The sequence below is a fragment of the Anolis carolinensis genome, chromosome 2, assembly GCF_035594765.1.
Source record: "Anolis carolinensis isolate JA03-04 chromosome 2, rAnoCar3.1.pri, whole genome shotgun sequence".
Classification (NCBI taxonomy): domain Eukaryota; kingdom Metazoa; phylum Chordata; class Lepidosauria; order Squamata; family Dactyloidae; genus Anolis; species Anolis carolinensis.
In genome coordinates, this window is record NC_085842.1 from 84,791,903 (window position 1) to 84,812,589 (window position 20,687).

At 40.7% G+C, this 20,687-nt stretch overlaps 1 protein-coding gene across 1 annotated transcript in view; it reads left to right on the plus strand.

Annotated features, from left to right (window-relative positions):
- slc38a3 (solute carrier family 38 member 3) overlaps positions 1–20,687 on the plus strand; it is a 110,533-nt gene that overhangs the window by 73,707 nt on the left and 16,139 nt on the right. The window contains exons 5-8 of the mRNA XM_008105029.3: positions 11,056–11,129; positions 11,997–12,089; positions 12,380–12,461; positions 20,293–20,375. Coding sequence (XP_008103236.1) covers positions 11,056–11,129; positions 11,997–12,089; positions 12,380–12,461; positions 20,293–20,375 — 332 coding nt within the window. The remainder of the gene's footprint in view (positions 1–11,055; positions 11,130–11,996; positions 12,090–12,379; positions 12,462–20,292; positions 20,376–20,687) is intronic.

The following is a 20,687-nucleotide window of genomic DNA, read 5'->3' on the forward strand; positions in this document are numbered from 1 at the left end:
CTTGCATGCTACATCTACTCACTCACTTGCCAAAAGCCTGGGGAGCAGGTCAGTGCTCAGTTGCCCCGAGGAGAGTTTTTGTTCTGTTGCTTGACTACACGCAGGACAGGTCAGCTGAGGACAGTGCTGAGACATCCAGTCTGTCTCTCCTCAATCTGTCAAGCCACAGTCCCTTTAGCCAGAGCACAGCAGGCCTTATTCAAAACAAAAATTTGTATGGGACTGTTTCTGAGGTCTTCTGATGGAGAACAACCACATTAATCTCCCTTCCCATGATGTCAGCTATTTTTGAGGAGTTGCTCCTAATTTTGGAAAAGGACTATTCTGGAAAGTTGTTAGATATCCCCTATTTCAGAACATTCTTCACGCTAGATCTACCTGCAACAGCATCCTTTCTTTTGGACCTGATGGTTTAGAGCGACATCAGAAGCAAACAAAAAGGTTTTGCCAGTGTGAAAACTGGAATGAAACAGGGCAACCTGAAATTGACATTGAATCTGTGCATTCCTCCTCCCAACCACATATGAAACATGATGGGAAGGAAGGACGGACAAAGGCTAAGGAAATGTGGACCACTGAAGTGATGCAGTTTGCATCAGAGTCCATGAAAACATCTTAGATTCAGACTCTGTAGTTCCCAAAATATCCTTTACTTGAAAAGGGTGGGGGACCTAGTTGTCACTCTGCTGTCTTCCCCTCCAATTGAAGTGATTTTGTCCTGAAATAGTGAATACCACTTTCACTGGTGTCTGGAGAGGGATTGCTACTGGTTATCTTGCCACATTTTTCATACATTTATACTGAGATGATCATGAGTTTATTGGAACTGATCCTGGACTTTCAATTCATTCTTCTCCCCTCTGAGAGTGTGCATGTCTGAAGTAAAGGTCTGAGCAGCAGTAGAAGGCTAGATTTTTTTTTTGCTCTAGAAATAATAATAATAATAATAATAATAATAATAATAATAATAATAATAATAATAATAATAACTTTATTTATATCCCACCCTATCTCTCCAAGGGGACTTCTGGAGGCTCACAGCAAAGTAAAACATATTGGCAAACATTCAATGCCGAAGGTACAAATAACAAATCAGATCAAAACAACTTAAGTAAACAAGATATAATACAGTCATATTTTAACATATTAAATCATTAAAATTCGACTAAAATTATTGGTGCTAAGATGGTATACAGCACATTAATGAAGGTAGATGTTTAACAGGGAGGAAAAGGAAGAATGGGTCATAATTCCTCTGTCAGGACAGATTAGTTAAGGGAACCAGGTGTTCCTTCTTTTGAGTATAGCTTGATTTTTCCATTCATAATCATTCTGATTCTGGGATGGAAAATCAGGCACAAAAATAATCCAACATTTGTTTTCCAGTCTGGGATATGACAGTTTTGAATTTAGGCATTTTTCTGACTTCTTAAATTGGCTGTGATACCCTGCTATAGGGCCGAAAAGCACACTGAATTAGAAGGCTGAGATAACCTGGAAATTGTACTTGGGCTCAGTGACATTCTCATTTGATGTTCCATTGTCTTATGCTTTGATTAGGCTTCATGCAGGAATCTTTCTACCTTTGTTGTTTGCTGTATATTTGTTCAGTGTCTTCCAACTCTTGGTGACCTCATGGACCAGCCCAAGCCAGAGCTTCCTGTCAGCCATCGCTGCCCCCAGTTCCTTTAAGGTCAAGCCAATCACTTCAAGGATACCATTCATCCATCTCGCCCTTGGTCGGCCTCTCTTCCTTTTTCCTTCCATTTTCCCCAGCATCATTCTCTTCTCATGATGTGGCCAAGTACTTCATCTTTGCCTCTAATATCCTTCCCTCCAGTGAGCAGTCAGGCATTATTTCCTGAAGTATGGACTGGTTGTGTCTTCTTGCGGTCCAAGGCATTCTCAGGATTTTCCTCCAACACCAGAGTTCAAAAACGTCTAACTTCCTTTGCTCAGCCTTCCTTATGGTCCAGCTCCAGCATCCATAGGTTACTATAGGGAATGCAATTGCTTTAATTATGTGGACCTTCATTGCCAGTGTGATGTCTCTGCTTTTCAGTATTTTATCGAGGTTGGCCATTGCTCTCCTCCCAAGAAGTAAACGTCTTCTGATTTCCTGGCTGCAGTTGCATCTGCAGTGAACTTCACGCCTAGAAATATAAAGTCTGTTACTGCCTCCACATTTTCTTCCCCTATTTACCAGTTATCAATCAGTCTGGTTGCCATAATCTTGGTTTTCTTGATGTTTAACTGCAACCCAGCTTTTGCACTTTCTTCTTTCACCTTGGTGATAAGGCTCCTCAGCTCTTCCTCACTTTCAGCCATCAGAGTGGTATCATCTGCATACCTAAGGTGGTTAATGTTTCTTCCAGCAATTTTAACTCCGGCCTTGGATTCCTCAAGCCCCGTATGTCGCATGATGTGTTCTGTGTACAAGTTGAATAGGGAGGGTGAAAGTATGCAGCCCTGCCGCACTCCTTTCCCAATCTTGAACCAGTCTGTTGTTCTGTGGTCTGTTCTTACTGTGGCTACTTGGTCTTTATACAGATTTCTCAGGAGACAGACAAGGTGACTTGGTATCCCCATACCACCAAGAACTTGCCACAATTTATTATGATCCACACAGTCGAAGGCTTTAGAATAGTCAATAAAGCAGAGATAGATGTTTTTCTGAAACTCCCTGCCTTCCTCCATTACCCAGCAGATATTGGCAATTTGGTCTCTGCCTTTTCTAAACCCAGCTTGTTCTAAACCCAGCAACTCTCACTCCATGTATTGCTGGAGTCAACTTTGCAGGATCTTGAGCATCTTTCTACCTTGACTTAGAGTGAAAATGAAGAATACAGAAACCAAATCTTAATGGGTAAAAATACTTTAGCCTTGCTGATAGAGAGCACTGTAGAAATCCAAGAAACAGGCTCTTCTATGTCCAAATCGTAATCTTTCCTGGAACTATTTTGCATGTAAACCAAGCAAAATCATTTACAGTGTGTTAAAATTCAATAGTACCAGGGATCCCACCCCCTCTGTAGTTACTTAACCAAGATATAACACATCTGATTGACATTCTTCTTGACATTGTCAAGAAGTCATGCAATTTCATCACTCCTTTTTCTAAAATCTGTGGAAAGCTGTGTACAAATTCCCCACCCCAAATCATCATATGTGCCATATGCTGTCTCCTCATCTGCAGGAATAGCTCCATTTTCTCTGTGTGCCTGACTGAAGTAAGCAAACTCCCTGGAGATGAGTGATTATTATGACATGGGCATGAAAGTCTTTCTCCCTTGATGAGACTGAAATTGCACCCAAGCAGATGGAGTGGGAGACCTTAATAAATTACAATCTGACATGCGTGAAACAGAAGTATACATTCTCCAGATATCTTTGCCTCTGTCAATCGGCTCTACATGACCTTTTCTTCCCAGGACTAAGTTCTTTCTGTCCTGTGTCATAATAAGCTACACAGCAGTATTAGCATGATAGGCTGGAACAGCACCTGCCCCAGGTACAACCTGGACCAATGCAAATATGACTTTTAAAGGTCACTGCACATAGGATAATATGTCATATCATTTAAATAGCTCTATTTCCAAATCAGTTCTCCAAGTGCCATTATGTAGCCATTACAGCAACAGCCTTGTACCAGGGATATCAGTAAACACAAGGCAATCATGACATTTACAGGAATAAAAAATTTGGGGCTGGGAGGAAACTCCTTAAAAGAATCCAGTAAAAACTGAGCAGCATAGTGCTCACTAAATATTTCTTATTTAGTGCAGTTTGTGGGAGAGGGGGCTCTGAAAAATTGACAAGATGAGAAACTGTAAAGTGAAGGAGGAAAAATGAAGGCACACATAGATGCGAGAACCAGTTCATTTTTAGATAGGTCATATTCTGGTTCATAGTGAGAAACTGTGTGAGGTCCCTTCTATACTACCATTTAATCCATATTATCAAAGCAGATAATCCACATTATCTGCTTTGAACTGGATTATACGAGTCTACACTGCCATATCATCCAGTTCAAAGCAGATAATCTGGATTTTATATGTTCAATGTAGAAGGGGACTGAGAGCCTTTTTTGGGAGATATATCTCCAATATAAAGCTATAAGACATCTCCTGTAGCACCTCCCCCACCCCCCCAAAAATGCTACCTTTTCACTGGGACATTGAAAAGATTTCTAGGATGTCCCTGAAGAAGATGTTGCTGTGTGTAGAAAAAGAACTACGAATATCTCTGCAACATTCCCATTCTCCTTTGACACAGAAATGGCTGCCTTGGGGTGGGGCTGCCTCTCTAACAAGTTGGGATTTGGTAAGTTTGGGCAAAGCATGATGCAAACAGAATTTCAATAATAATAATAATAATAATAATAATAATAATAATAATAATAATAACTTTATTTTTATACCCCGCCCCATCTCCCCGAAGGGACTCGGGGCGGCTTACATGGGGCCTAGCCCGATAAGACAATCAATATCAATAGCACGACTATAAAACAATTATACCAGTAAAACATCAATAGCAATAAAACAATTGTTAAAATCAGCAAAAAGCATACAAATCAATCTCTGCAACAACCCAAAAAGTGGGTTACAGTTCATTTGCTGCAGACCTCATCACACCAGAGCATGGATCCACTTTGAATCGGTTTCTGCTTCCTGCAGAATTCTGGGGTTTGCAGTTTAGTGAGGTCCAGAACCTGTCTGGCTGGGCTCTTTAAAGACCCCTCCCTAAAGTGGATTTAAATTAGATTTAAAGTGTATCCAAACTCTAATGTGATGAGGTTCCTTTGGACTAACACCATCATAAATCACTAACAGTTCATCTGCCAAAATTATGCAGAAATTTAAAGTGAATGGACAGAGAAACTATGGATTTCAGTAGCATAAGGCACCAGTGTGTCCATAAGGCACACTCCTTGGGAGAACCAAAAGAAAGAAGAACAAAATGGCCTAGTGATGCCTGCTGCATAATGAAACCTCCAAATTTAGATAGTAAAGGGAATGGATTGGGATGGATGGAAAAGCAGTGTTGTTCCTGTGCCTTCAAGTCAACTCCAATTTATGGTTTAGGGGCTCTTGGAGGTAACTCATTTCTGATGACTTCCTCATAGGTCTGTATTGCCGATTTCTCCTGAAACATTACCTTCCCATGGGACAGAGAGTATAGATTGCCTAAGGTCACCCAGTGAGTTTCTTGGAACCCTGGTCTCATCACATGGGCAAAGAGCCCCATCCTAGGACACTGCCAAGATGCTGCCAGGACAGAGCCCATCACATGGCACAGGGCTATTTCTGGTGGGGTTCTTTCCCAGCTCCATGCACATTGCATCTTGGCATTATGCTAAGCGGCAGCCCCAATCTCATTGAGTAAGCCAGGGACAGTGCGGGAACAAGCCAGGGGCAGACAGGAAACCGCATGGGATGGTAAGGGGGCAAGGTGCTGCCCAAGGTTTCCAACACTGCCTCACAGATTTGCCTCTCTGTCCAATGGAATCCCTCGCTGTCGCTGGCTTAGGGGCCTCCATGTGATGATGTTCTTGGACTCCTGGCCAAAGCATCTGTCCATTAACCTGCTCTTTGGATTCCCAAACCCCTGCCTGCCAGTGCTTGCCCCTTCTCTCATCATGTGCAGTTCGAGAAGAGAGAGTTTGCAAGCACATGTAGAGACATGCACAACACAAATGCACACATTCACATTTAATTAAGTATCTCTCTTTTGTTTTTCGTTTGGACTAATTAGGCATTTTCAAGGTGCTAACTGAAAATGAGGTAACAGCTTGCTGGAAAGCTTATTAGGAGTATCTATAAGCTGAAAGTACATTCAACAATTTATCATTGTAGTGGGGATGGACAGAATTGACTACATGAGTCTCTGACCAGTTCATACTGTTAACTAATACAACTTAACATGATTCTCACCCCTTTGATTTAATTTATGTTTCACATTTCTACCAAAACGTAATATTTTGACATCTATTTTTACTTTGTGAGAATTATCCTGAAGGATAGAAAGGCAATCTTAATAACAACAACAACAACAACAACAACAATTTTATTTCTTATATCCCACCTCCATCTCCCCAAGGGGACTCGGGGTGGCTTAGATGGGGACAAAGCCCTAAAAACAACAGTTGACATATGCATAAAACAGTACAAGTTACAAATTAAAATTAAAATACATAGCAAGAACCAAACAATTTTAAAACCTTAAAATAAACACAATCTTCAGAGGTCATCATCACTTGCCATAAGACAGGACTGGGCAAAGTTCAGGTTCTGAACTACATGCCACCTCTCAGGCATTTTTTGAAGCCTTCAAGGGTCTCTACACCCTCACTCTACCTGCCTCAAATAAACAAATGTGTAGTGGTTTGAATGTTGCACCAGGAGTCTGGGAGACCAGAATCTGAATCCCTGCTTAGCCCCAGAAGCCACTGGATCACACTCTTAGCATCAGATGCTAATAAAACTTTTAAGTTTTAATAAAACTTTCCAAGAAAACCACTGTGATAAGGCTGCCAAAAATCAGAGTCAACTTGAAGGTACATAACAATAAGGGGGGGGGGGGGGCTGAATGGGGCTTCATTATTTGCCTATTCACCATATTTTCAGGCTTTTCCCCATCTGTAAGCCTTCCTTCAGTCATTCTTCAAACCACAAAGTCAGCTGAATGTTTAAACATTAGGTCCCAACCTTAGAACATCTTAGACTAGAACTCCCATAACAGAAATGGCCTGTTATGGCTTGATGTGACATGAATTGTAGTTCAATGGCATATAGGAATCCAGGGGTTTGAACTATCGAATGTTTTATTAAAGAAAATTCCTGCAAAGACTTAACAGATGAGTGTATTTCTAGTATAGTGGTGGTATTTGTGGTTCAGTTGCAAGATGCAATCATGATTTGTATGTGTGTGTGTCTTTAGTCATGTGCAAATGTATGCATGTACATCAAAAATAGACTGAAGATAGAAATAGATATAAAGAGCTAAAAAAAGTATGCAGCCAAGAAAAATAAAACAAGTAGTGCGACCGTGCTTCAGACAGTGAACTTGAAGACCTGGGAAGATGGGATCAATGATATGTGTAGAGATTTGGATTGGGATAGCTACTTCTGGAGAAAAAAAGAAATGAAATAAACACTGGGAGATGCTTATGGCAAGATTGCAGTCTTAAATATGCAGGACAAATGAAATATTTTTCCATTGATGCTCTCATTTGAAATTAACAACACAATGAGGATTATAGGTCAGCCAGAATGAAAACTGGTGTGTGTGTGTGGGAGGGGGAGATCCTTTTATGGTTCCATAGAAAAGGAAATTGTAGTAAGCGATGCTTGTCCCACAATTACATAAGAAACAATATTTGCTGAAAACATGCCTTCTATACAGCCATTAAAGGGACATGAGTCCTTTCCAGTTGGTAATGTTTCATTGTTGTTGTTCTTCTTTTCCTTTAATTTGTTTCCCAGTTATGCTAACACCAAGGTGATCCTGTCATTGGACTTTCTTGGAAATTTTATTCAGAGGGGTTTGCCTTTGTTATCCTTTGAGAATGACAGTTGCCAAAGTCACCCAGTGGATTTCCATGAATAAGCAGAGAGTCAAACCATAATCTCCCATAATCTTTGTCCAGCGCTCAAAGAACTGCACCATGATGGCTCTCTAATGTCTCCTTACCTTTCTCTATAATTGCAATTTCTCAGGAATTCAAGGTTTGAATGAAAAACTTGGCAGTTGTGATAAAAAGTTCTGAACTTTCACTGATGTACTTTGATGCAGATCCCATTTTTGTTTTTCAATCTGCTGTGGCAAGTTTTCTCTTCTTTAACTCTATTTTGTGAAGTTAATAGGTATGGGAGATATGTGAAACATGGTGGTAGAAACATAAGACTCATGAATGATGGTCATTGTGAAGAGTTTCCATGGCAGTATGGCTCATTTCTAGGCAGTTCAGTTCACACAAAGAACTTGTATGTTGAAATCTACATAATCCAAGTCCAACATGGAAGAGCCATTGCATAGGATCTTTTCCCAGTAATGTGTGAATTAGGAAAGAGAAATGTCATTCACTTACACCATCCTGGACTAATCTGGCCTGCAGAAATTTCTTACTTGGAGAAAACACTCTCTCATACCCCAGCCCTGATTCAGGAGAAATGTGGGGAGTCCCTCAATTGTCATGTGTCTTTCTGATTGGGAAAGCAGTTTGTCCCACAAGGAAATTCTCCTGTCATTTCCAGTGTCTTTACACTTTGCACACCCAAAATCTTTCCCAGTGGGGTAATGTGGAGAGGTGGCAAAGTGATTGAGGCAAGAGATCTAGGAATGTCACGTCATCTGGCATTCAGGAAGGTATCTGGCATCCCTTTTAAAAGGCAGCTGGGACAGAATTATGCCTATAAATGCCATTTAGCCGGTTCTTGTAAGCCGCTCCGAGCCCTAGGGGAGTGGCGGCATATAAGTTTGAAAAATAAATAAATAAATAAATAAAATTCATTAGGGGAACTAAATTGTTGTTCTGGGCAACCCCTGAGGCAACAGATTCAGTGCAGATCTGAATCGGAAGGACTCATTGAGTCTTGAATGACTCACAGACCAGAAGGAGAAGAGCTAATGCTGAACAAATGGCATTACTAACTCAGCTGGACAGGGAGGTTGTGATACCTTTAATGCTCCCTGGCAGGGCTAAGCCCTCACTCTAAGCAACATACAGCCTTCTCCTGTTGCCAGAGAATGATGCTCCTTTTCCCCTGTGTACATGCACAATTCTTGCTCTATATTTTCTTGGCTTATTTCCCAATACTCTATCCCTTGGATAGAATTGCTCACCTTTTGCAAATGAATTGTTACATAATAAAATGGTATTAGAGCAGTGAGTAATAGACAAGGACCTCTTCCTTCAGGGTAGTCAATGCATCATGGGTTCCATAACATGTTAAATTCTGTCCTTGTGCTGCATTTTCATGCCCATTATACTGCCTCTCACTTTCTCTACCCTACCCTGTGAGCTTACATAGTATCAAGAAAGAGGAGTAAACAACATAAACAGATGGCAGAGCCTCAATGTACATTTTAAAAAAAAAATCACATTTGTTTTTCATCTGTTTTGTGCGATCTAGGCTGTGGTCCTAGTGTGGAAATATACTTTTTTCCTTAGACACTGAAAAGAGTGTTTTTTTTAAAAAAAAAATACGTGAAACATTATTCCTTCCTCTAACCTAGGAATGGGGGAAGTGCAGCCCCCGAACCCCTTGGGATTAAAAGTGTTCATCAGAAAGAAAATCTACTCAGTGTTTTCATGAAAAAAAATACTTCCCTTTCTCACAAGCTTTCAGTACACTGTCGGAATTAACCATGTTCCAGCTAGTTCCCAGCACCAATATTGACATTGCATAAGTTCCCGTCACTTCAAGAAGCAACCATGTGGGGGATGTCCTCTTTGTGCTGCTGCTCAGTCGCATAGTCATTTCCGACTCTTCGTGACCTCATGGACCAGTCCACGCCACAGCTCCCTGTCAGCTGTCGCTGCCCCCAGTTCCTTCAAGGTCAAGCCAGTCACTTCAAGGATACCATCCATCCATCTCACCCTTGGTCGGCCTCTCTTCCTTTTTCCTTCCATTTTCCCCAGCATCATGATCTTTTCCAAGCTTTCCTGTCTTCTCATGATGTGGCCAAAATACTTCAACTTTGCCTCTATTATCCTTCCCTCCAGTGAGCAGCCAGGCATTATTTCCTGGAGGATGGACTGGTTGGATCTTCTTGCAGTCCAAGGCACTCTCAGGATTTTCCTCCAGCACCAGAGTTCAAAAGTGTCTCTCTTCTTTCGCTCAGCCCTCCTTGTGGTCCAGCTCTCACATCCATAGGTTATTATGGGGAATACCATTGCTTTGAGTATGTGGATCTTCGTTGCCAGTGTGATGTCTCTGCTCTTCACTATTTTGTCAAGGTTGGCCATTGCTCTCCTCCCAAGAAGTAAATGTCTTCAGATTTCCTGGCTGCAGTCTGTGTCTGCAGTGATCTTCGCGCCTAGAAATATAAAGTCTGTCACTGCCTCCACGTTTTCTCCTTCTTTCTTCTTTCACTTTGGTGATAAGGCTCCTCAGCTCTTCCTAACTTTCGGCCATCAGAGTCCTCCTTGTAGTTGCTCACAAACCTTCTTACTTGGCCCTCCTGGTGTGTTGAGCTATAGCTAAAACCGTCAGCATGCCCAACCAGCATTGCCTTACTGTTTGAGGATGATGGAAGTTGTAATCACACATAACTAGAGGGTGTGAGTTTGGAAGGACAGTTTGAAGAGTGCAGGAACAGCAGCTGTGATTGTTGTTTGGAGTGTGGTTCCCCCAAGTGTTATAGACAGTCACTGGATGTGGCTTACTAAATGATTTATAACAAATGACATCACTCCCCATCCCCATGTGATCACCATATTGTGAAGCTTTTTTTTTTGCAATCACTCTGCCACATAAATCCAATAAGTATTCAAACCTTTACAAAGTAGCTTTGCTGTTTGAATGACAAGTGTTCTACTCCTCTATAATCTAACACTAAACACAACCAACAAGACTAGCATTATGCAACATTTGGTCTTAACATGAGGTTCCCAGTGAAGACATAGATGTATGTGTGTCTTCTTACAAAAAGATTGTCACAGCCATATCTCTAGTTCAGCATTCCATAAATGGATGCCCCCCCAGAGCTTTTTATCTTTCCATTAATCAGAGATTGCAAAGCGTGATGGGAGTTGTAGCCCAGCCTCCTGAGGACACCAGGGTGAGAAAGGCTGTTCTAGTTCATGTGAATATATGAATGTCCTTGGTATTAAAGCTTGTGGGACCATTACACCAAGACCAAGGAGCTTGATGGAGTATTACATTGGTATGTGTTTCTGCTAGACCTGCAGAAAGACCTCAGAAGATGAAGACCACAGCCATTCTGTGTTAGAAGAATTCTATGATTCTATGAAAGTTTTCACTCTATCCTATTGGTTGGGATCTAAGCTTGGAAAGCTCCCCAGATGATAGTCTCCTCCTTTTCTTCTAGATTTCTCTTGACTGCTGTAGCACTGTTATCCAGTTACTCCATCCATTTGCTACTCAAATCCTCAGGAATTGTCGGTAAGTACTGCAAACCTATATAAAAATCATAACTGATTTAGATCCACCTGACATTTCTCCCATAGGCATCTCTCACAACTATCTTGCTGGAGGTAAGGTTAAGTAGGCTTGACTTGGGGCCTCATAAAGGCCAGATAAATTATCCTGCATCGCCTGGCATCTGGGAGAAAGAGAGGGGCAGTGGAGTGAATCTGTCGCCCATGAGCAGCTACCTCTTGGTGATGCTTTCCCCATCACAAGGGGAAAGTGTCATCCTCTGGCAAGGCCCTGTGCTGGCTCCATTGGAACCAACACAATACGGAAAGCCTCCCGTATTGGGGGGAAAGTGTCCAGTGATGCTAAATTCACCCTGTCTGTGTCAGATTGGGTTGGGAGACTGCCGGGGTATTTCACATATGCTGTCTTGAGTGCCATGAAGGAACAAGTTGGGTATAAATAAACTAAATAAAGTAAAGCTGTGGGCTTTTGCATCTTTGACCCTCTATGAATTTCTGAGGTTTATGACCAGAGAGTTGTTGCCTTTCCAGTCCTCTCTCTAAATTTACCTCAAGCATTACTCTGTAATAATAACACATAAAATGGATCCTATAGTGCCTAAATGCCAATGTTTCCTCCTATATTATTTAGCAGTAGAATGGTTCTTTAGTTGAACTTTTAGGGACCATGAAGAATTCTGATGGCTGTCAATTCGCTGTGCTTGACTTCTTAAAGTCACCTTCTAATAATCACTTTCATTCTTGCTGTGTTGCCTGAGATTTTGCCCAAGAGCAATGTGCCTTGTACAAATATGAGTCACTTATCCTCTCTCCCTCCCTCCCTTTCTCTCTCTGTTTTGTCCTTGTCTGTTAAATTGTGATGTCGTGTAAGGAATCCGCGCCTATGAACAGTTGGGCTACAGGGCATTTGGAACTCCAGGGAAATTGGCTGCTGCTGTTGCTATAACACTACAGAATATTGGAGGTAAGAAAGAAATGGAGACTGTGACTCCGTTTTCCATGCTCTGTGAATGCCTCTTATCTATTCTCCTGATATAGCAGGGCTGGGGAAGAGATAGTCCTCCCAGCGGTAGCTCCCATCATCCCTCAACATTGGTTGGCTAGTTAAGGCTGATGGGACTTGAAGTCCAACGAAATGTAGAGATCTATATGATCACCACCTCTGTTTTCCAGGAGTGAATAATCAATTACATCAATTGGGACAGTTTTGCCAAGCAACTTTTCCTCTGATATTATGTCTGTCTTCCTCCTCAGCCATGTCAAGTTACCTGTACATTGTGAAATCTGAAGTGCCTCTGGTCATCCAGACCTTCCTCAACTTGGAGGAGAAAACAACGTGAGTGTCTCTTGGCTGGCACATCTCCTATTCACCTCTTGTCTGTTTGATTCTTTATTCACCAGTAGACCATAGTGTCTCACCACTGTACTCAGCAGAGGCTATGTTGTTTGGGGGATGACTATCTGTACTTTCATATAGACTGTAGGATGGGGCTGTGGGTCTCATGGGCATCCAATAATCAGCTCTTATTAAGGGCCAGAGAGTTGGGAAAATATTGAAGCTGTGGTCCTCAAAATACTTTTGCTAAGCTTTGCTAAGGCCTTTCTTCATCTCTTTCAAGCACCTTTCCCCATCTAGTTGATTGTTTCTGTCCCACCCACGCTTCCCCAGCTTTCTACCTCCTTCCCAAGGGCTCAGCTCTAGTTCACATCTTTCTCTCGTAGCACAGAGATTTGTCTCCTGCTGGGCAGCCTGTCACAGGGATTAAGCCACTACTATTTTTGATTGACGCCAGTGCTGAATAAACCCTCTGCATAGGATTAAACCAGAGTGAACTTCCAATCCTTGCACGATGCATCATTTCCTCCACAGTCTCTGTCCTGGATGCAGCAGCTGTATTCGTGCCTTTGCTCACAGCACATCTCTTGCTATGCAGCATTTGAGAGAAAGAGACCAAACCTCACTGTTTATTGAGGTATTAATACTGCTATTAGGCAGTGCCCACTTTCTAGAATGGGTGGCTTGCAGTATTGCTCCTAAACATCTTTTGTGCTCACCTTAAGCAAGGTGAGAACATGACTACTTGGATTCTTCCCATCTTCTGAGTGATTGACATTCCTGCTAATTCTAAAACCAGCCACAGTTATTGTGGCTTTTGGCTAGGAAGGAGTCAATAGTTCACTAAAATTGTAACTCTTGAGTACTAAGGATCAGGCAAGTGCTTGTAAATCTGAAACCAAGGAATCAGAACTGGAAGGGAGCAAAAGGGCTATGTACTAGTTGAGCTTCCTTGCCATGTAGGAATACACAATTCAAACACTCTCAAAAGATGGCTGTCCAGCCCCTATTTAAAGACCTTTAAAGAAAGGAAGTTGACTAGGATTCTTGGTTGCAAAGGGATTCATAAAAACCTGCAGACACCTCTGTGTGAATAGGTCCATTGTGTCATTTGAGAGATAACACTACAAAGTGAATTTACCATTGGACTCTATTCTGTTTCAAGGTTAAAGCCGGCAGTTTAACAGGGATGCCAGTATCCAATTAGAAAAGGGTCTAAGTTACAATTGTTTGTTCCAGTTGATGTTTTAACTACAGTTAAAAGTCTGACCTGAAAAGCCAAGAAAGTGAGTTCAGAGCAGAGTCTGGAAAAGTTACTTTAAAAAGCTACTTGGCCATGCTAGCTGGAGGAGCTGTATTCTGGGAGCTGTATGGGCAGCAGTGACCAATGAAGACAAATGAGGTCTTTGCTCACCCCATTATGGAATTCTCTCTCTGTAAATGTTTTCTTCCCCAAATTGCTAGCACTGCCACTGAGCATTTACCAGTTACAATTGGTAGAATCCTACAAAACTCCAAGACTAACACTTCCCAGATTACTAAAAAAAACATGTACATGTGAAAATTCATTCTCACTTCTGACATCTATGCTGACACCATGCAACTTTCAAAGAAAAGTAAATATAGTAACTTGAGCTCCTGAAACAAACAGTTGAAGGAATTGCAAGTGGAAAACTTCTCTGCAAGTTTGCTTCAAGTTTACAGAACAATTATAACTCATTAGCCTTAACAGTTTGACTCATTATAGAAGGATGACTTGTACAAATCATAGTTACTTCCTGGTTACTGCTATTTATTTTCCTAAGAACACAAGCAAAAGATGTTGAAACAGTGGAAATCCAACTTACTAATGCCTTGAAGGATCTCTCCAGCTACTACAAAGATAACCACCTGAAGCCTAACCCTGCCAAGACACAAGTATGTGCTTTCCACCTACGGAACTATGAAGCCAGTAGGATATTGAAAGTTACCTGGGAAAGCCAAGAGCTTGAACATTGTTTCCATCCTAAATATCTTGGTGTCACCTTAGATCAAATACTAACTGCATGAACACCAAGCACAAAGTAGCCGCACGAAACAACATCCTGCAGAAACTTACTGGCAGCACATGGGGTGCAGACCCAAAATTAATAAGAACATCAGCCTTGGCCTTGTCTTACTCAACTGCTGAGTATGCCTACCCTGTTTGGCACAAGTCTGCCCATGCAAAGCAGATGAACATAGCATTGAATGAGACATGCAGAATAATGACAGGATGTCTTAAACCTACACCTGTTGATAAACTCTACAAGCTAGCTGGCATTGCCCCCCAATATCCGACAGGAAGTTGTTGCTAACTGTGAGAGAAATAAGGTTGAACACTGTGGAAGCCATCCACTGCATGACTATCAGCCTCCTCCCAGCAGACTCAATTCAAGGAAAAGCTTCATGAGGACCACTACTCCTCTTGATGATCCCCCAGCAACAGCGAGGGTGTCCCTCTGAGCAACAAAGCCAGGAATTCCTGGTTGGATGGCCCCCATGAGGGTCTGCCTCCAGGGGAAAACCAAGAACGGGCAACCTGAAAGTCCCTGAACAGATTCAGAAGTGGAGTGGGCAGATCAAAAGACAACCTGGCAAAATGGCACAACCTAAAAGAATCCTCCACCTTGTGTGACTGTGGAGCAGAGAAGACAACTCCACATCTGTATGCTTGTCCGCAGTGTCTTGCCTCATATACAGAGGAAGAATTGTGTGAGGTTGCAGGCAATGCGATTGGTGTTGCCCGTTTTTGGTCAAAATATATTTAGCCACTTGTGCTTCTTCTATTTTTATTTGTTTTATACTAATTTATGCAGTGCTTTTGATACAAAATAAATAAATAAATAAATATTTTTTTAAATAACAAATGCAGTACATGAAACCATAGGAACTAGGAAGTATATATATGCTTTGGAAAATATTGTGCATTTGGAAAATATTGTACAGCAGACTTTTTGAATTAAAATACATTAACTCCAGTTTCAGTTTATCATTAACTTTGAGGACCCCCCCCCCTCAACACAGAGTAATAATAGTAGTAGTAATAATAATAATAATAATAATAATAATAATAATAATAATAATAATAATAATAATGAAACTTTATTTATAACCTGCCCTCTCTCCCCAAGATGACCCAGGGCAGCTTACAAAAAGTAACAAAAATGGCAAATATTCAATGCCGAAAAAAAATCAAGGCAAAACATAAAATAATATAAACTCAATATAAATTATAAACAACCAAAATCAAAGGTTAAATTAAATAAACATAATAGACATAAAAAAATCAAACCAATTTGAAAGGACCCTCTTTTATAGTGACTAATGTCCAACCTACTCCTTCATGTTCCTTGTGAAAATGGTCTCTTTTAGGCCTTAGAGCTATAGTCCAAAATTTTAGCTTTTCCAAGCTCTGCTTCAAAGTGAGCAGGAGAGGCAATATAGGAGAGTCGTTGATACTGTGTCACCCAGGGATATAGATGGCCTTCAGATTTAGAAGGCAAGCTTTTCAGACTCAGACTGAAGGGACTGTAAGACGCTATAAGCAAGAAAGGTCTACTGTCAGTCCCTACATTCCCCCTTTGAGGATCTCCCCTCCTTGCTTACACCAGACTGAGGTGGTTGCCATTCTGCCCCTTCATGGCCAGAAACTCACAACCTCTGAGGATGCCTGCCATAGATGTGGGTGAAACGTCAGGAGAGAATCCTTCTGGAACATAGCCATACAGCCGAGAAACACACAACAACTCTGTGATTCCGGCCATGAAAGCCTTCGACAACACAATTCTCCTCATTTGAGTCTGAATGGCACAATTTACCTAATTTATTCCACTTTTGAAAACATGTTTCTGCCTTTTTTCTAAATCTTTGATCATTTTAGCTTTTGTATTTTAAAGTTTGCTCCTTCTTTTGGGTGCACCTTGCAAGCCTTGAAATGTGCAGATGCTTAGAGGGCGGTGAAAGTATTTTGCAACAAGTTTTTGGAGGTGAGAAAATGCTATCTTGGATGACAGAGAGTCACGTCCAATGCAATTTATTTTCTTCTGCAGATAGAGCATAACTCTCCGCCTAACTAAAACCTCCTTTATTTGCTCTGTGGCTACCTCAAAAGATATGTGAAATACTGAAATATAAAGGACCAAGATCCATCTTCAGTCACATATACACAATATCATAGATTAAAATTAGGTTGCTTGTGGCAAAGGAACATCAGAGTATGAACAAGATGGCAAAAGTTGCTAATGGGAGATCGTGGCACTTTGCTTTCACTGGAGCCTGTTAAGAAGAACGTGATTCCGCACCCTCCTCTCCTCCCCCTGAGTTAATTACCTTTGCCGATTGAACTTAGTTTTCAGCAATGAAGATCTGGGAAAGAAGGAGGAATGTGGGAGATGGAGAAAAAACTGGGTTACTATACTGGAAAAAGAAATGAAAAAGTAGGCTGACAGAGGATCAAATGGGACTGACCTTGCCGAATCAGGACAGTTAGAAGATATAGTAGAAGAGCAAGAAAGAAAGGAGGGGTGAAGATGAAGGGAGGAAGAACAGAAATCCAAACCTCGCCTTGCCCTGGTTCCCAAAGCAAAACCATCTCATCTTGCTTACTCGAAGAGAAGCTGATTTTATGACAACTGACAAGGCAAACAGCTATGGGGCAGAAAGGTCCAGCAGGATGAGTAGAAATTAGTGAGGCAGCCTATATCCAGAGAAGAAGGCATATTGAATGTCATGTTGTACACAGCTAGAAGTCCCTGGAGGGTGTCTGCAGTGAGCAGCTTTATTGATCTACAAACCAAGGAGTTTAGTGCAGACTGAGCCCCACTGAGATCCAAGGCATATCAAAGCTGTTTGACACTGGTTTTCAAGAGAGTCCATGCAAAGGTCATCGTTTGTCTTTTCCACAGGCACTTCAGGGCTCAGCTTCGCCAGTCACCAGAAGTGTGTGTGGGAGCTAAAGACAATAGGCCATTTCATTGTTTTTATTTGTAGTCCCCATTTCCTCTAAGAAACTCATAGTAACATACTTTTTGTTTCCATGTTTGGCTGGCCAGGCCCAAAGCTCAAGGTCAAAGAGATTCTTCCATTAGTGGATTCCAGAGCATGTCCTGCATTGTCCCTCACTGGCTAGAATTTATTACAATGACTCAAGGGCTGATATCTAAGTCAACTAAATTTAGTGGCAGATCACTATGTGGTCTCCATCAGAACTCGAAAATGTTGAATTTTTTGGACTTCAGCTCATAGAATTCTTCCATCCAACAGGGAATTGTTATCCTCTAAAAGTAATTTTCTCAGCTCTATCTGTTTAAAGCCTACTGTGGCTCATACTAGAGTTTGAAACATGACTGCTAATAGGAAGAGTAGTGCTCAAGAGTTAGTTTGATGGTAAGTCCTGACTTAAAGTCTATATTCAAGGTCACAAAGAGAATAAAAATACTATCTAGAATGTAGAGCAACCTAAGCAAGTCACTTCTTTTTCTGGGCATCCCAATTGAAATTGAACAGGGCTCATCATCAGAACATTACTTTTATATGAAGTGATGTACACAGTTATGTGCAATATCTAGGAAAGTGAAATTATGCAATAGATTAGATGCTGATCAATAGTGGCATCTAATGGAATAATGCAATCAGCTTTAGGATACTGAGTTTGTTTACAAAATGTCAAGTTTCAATAAAATTTGAAACTGGGAGAAAAGACTTGATACAGAAGCCTGAGGAGTGAAGGTTCACAGGAATTGGTATTTATGCAGCAAGGAAGGGAATAAGAAAGATTAGCTTTGAAAACATGTTTAGCTTAAAGACACTGAATAGTTTTTTTTCCCCTTAGCCACTCCTTATCCGCAAAGCCCATATACAAGTTGAGCCAGAATTATGAAATCCAAAATACCCCAGAATCCAAAATTGTCCACATAGGTGGCTGAGATAATGATATCTTTGCTTTCTGATGGTTTAATGTAAACAAATTTTGCTTAATGCACAAAATTATTTGAAATAATTTTCTATAAGATTACCTTCTGGCTATGAAACATAAATGAATTTTGTGTTTAGACATGGATCCCATCTCCAAGATAATTCATTATATATGATATGCAAATATTCCTAAATAAAAAAACACTTTTGGTCCCATTGATTTCGAATAAGGGATATTCAACCTGTACAGACCATTAGAAACACCACTTAGAGCCCGTTTTAGTTTTTGAGACCTTTCTGGTTGCTGCCAAGACATTTCCATTATATCCTTTGCTATTGCATTTTCTTCACTCTAGAGAAGATAATACCATTTCTCATTCCATTTTATGTTTATTGATGTTTTTTATCATATTATTTACAATTGATTTCATCTGGTGCATATATACATAAAAAGGCATAACATATCATTGAGTATTGATGTTAACAATTAGATAAATATAATGCATAAATTTACAGTTTTTGTGACTGCACCTTATCCTTTTATACATTCTGTTTAATTGACTTCCTGTTGTCACTCAAGGATAACTAAATAAAGATTAGAAACCATCCTTAATTATATACTTGTTTTTGTCAGACATTTTCCATTTATATTGTTACCTTTCAAAACTCAAGTAGAAATATAAAATGATTTATTTTAATTATTAAAACCTGTTAAAACCCAATCCTTTTTTATTTTTTCAAATTTAGTAGCCAATCATCAATTGTCAATTCCATTTTCTGTATTAGAAAGAGCATTCAGGATATTCGACATAGGCTGGTCCTGACGTTTGTGTAGGTTATCAGAAGATGCAGTTTAGGGGAGAATTCCACAAAGTGCAACAAAAAAGGGCAACATGCTATTCAATCAGAATGCATAGATTTCATTGATGAATTATAATATGAAATTGATAAATGTTCAGGTGGAAACTAGTAGACTTTTGCTCAGACCCAGGGGGGTTTGCTCAGACCCAGGGGGGTCTGCTGTAGCCAAAGGGGGGGGGGGGTAGGGGTTCAACCCCCCCCCCCCCCGAAATTTTTCAGGATTAAAAAAAAATGGTTTACTTATGAATTTTAACTGATTAACCAAATCCCCATGAGTGTCCATTGAAGTTTATCTGTCTTGAGTGTCCACTGAAGTTTATCAATGGAACCTGGTTCCTAAATTATTTTGCATTACGGAACTACTCTTCTTGATTCGCTAAAAAAAGTTTCAACCCCCCCCCCCCTTGAATTTTTTTTCTGGCTATGGCCCTGCTCAGACCTTCAAACTATCAGGCAAGATTCTGAAAAGTACTAAAGTCTGAAACCTCATTTCAACTTGGTGCTACGATCCAGGTTCAGGACAGATTTTCCAACTTTGGAGAAACCTTGTTGCTTACAGTTTAACATATAGCTTAAAACATACAAGAGTAAACCAGCATTAAAATAACAACAGAATCAAATTCATTCAGAAAGTTACTTTAAAACATATTTTAAAAACAGCACAACCTCATAAAAGCACCTTCTGTTGTTAGCAATCATTTCCCAAAGGCTTGATGGAACAGGAAGATCTTCACCAGCCACCAAAAAGACAGTAAAGAAGGAGCCGTCCTAACTTTGTTAAGGGGAGAGGTCCAAGTCTAGGAGCAGCCACAGAGAAAGCCCCCTCCCATGTTCACATTAAACATGCCTGTGAAGGTGCCTTCCCTGAAGATGTTAGGGCTTGGGCAGGTTTTTTCAGATAGCTTGGACCCTAGCCATGCAGGACTATGTGGATGCCTCATTCATTGTTAGATACTTATGTTTTCTAGCCAAACTCTGTATTTATATAACTTTTAAACTCCTGCAGATAACCTAACCTTGGCCTGTGTCATTTCAGGGACTGGTACATGAACGGGAATTACCTGGTGATCATGGTTTCCATATCCATCATCCTCCCTTTGGCTCTCATGAAACAACTTGGTACGTCTTCCTAGGCAATAGGTGGGGAATCTAAGCATGACCGTATGATTTTATCTTGCCTGCTATTTGCAGGTGATAAATGACTGGGAGCTGCATCAATGTATAGTCAAGTATGGGCTTGGTCTACAGGAAGAGATCCAAACAGACAATTTGGAAGGGTGTTGTGTCTGTTTTTAATCTTGCCAAAACATGAAAATCATCTGTTTTTTCATAAATACTAAAGTGTCTTTCTCCATCCCCATGTGTTTCTAGGGCAATTGATGGAGGAACTTTATTTAGGGCTGTGGAACCATCAGTTGGGTCTGTAAAAGG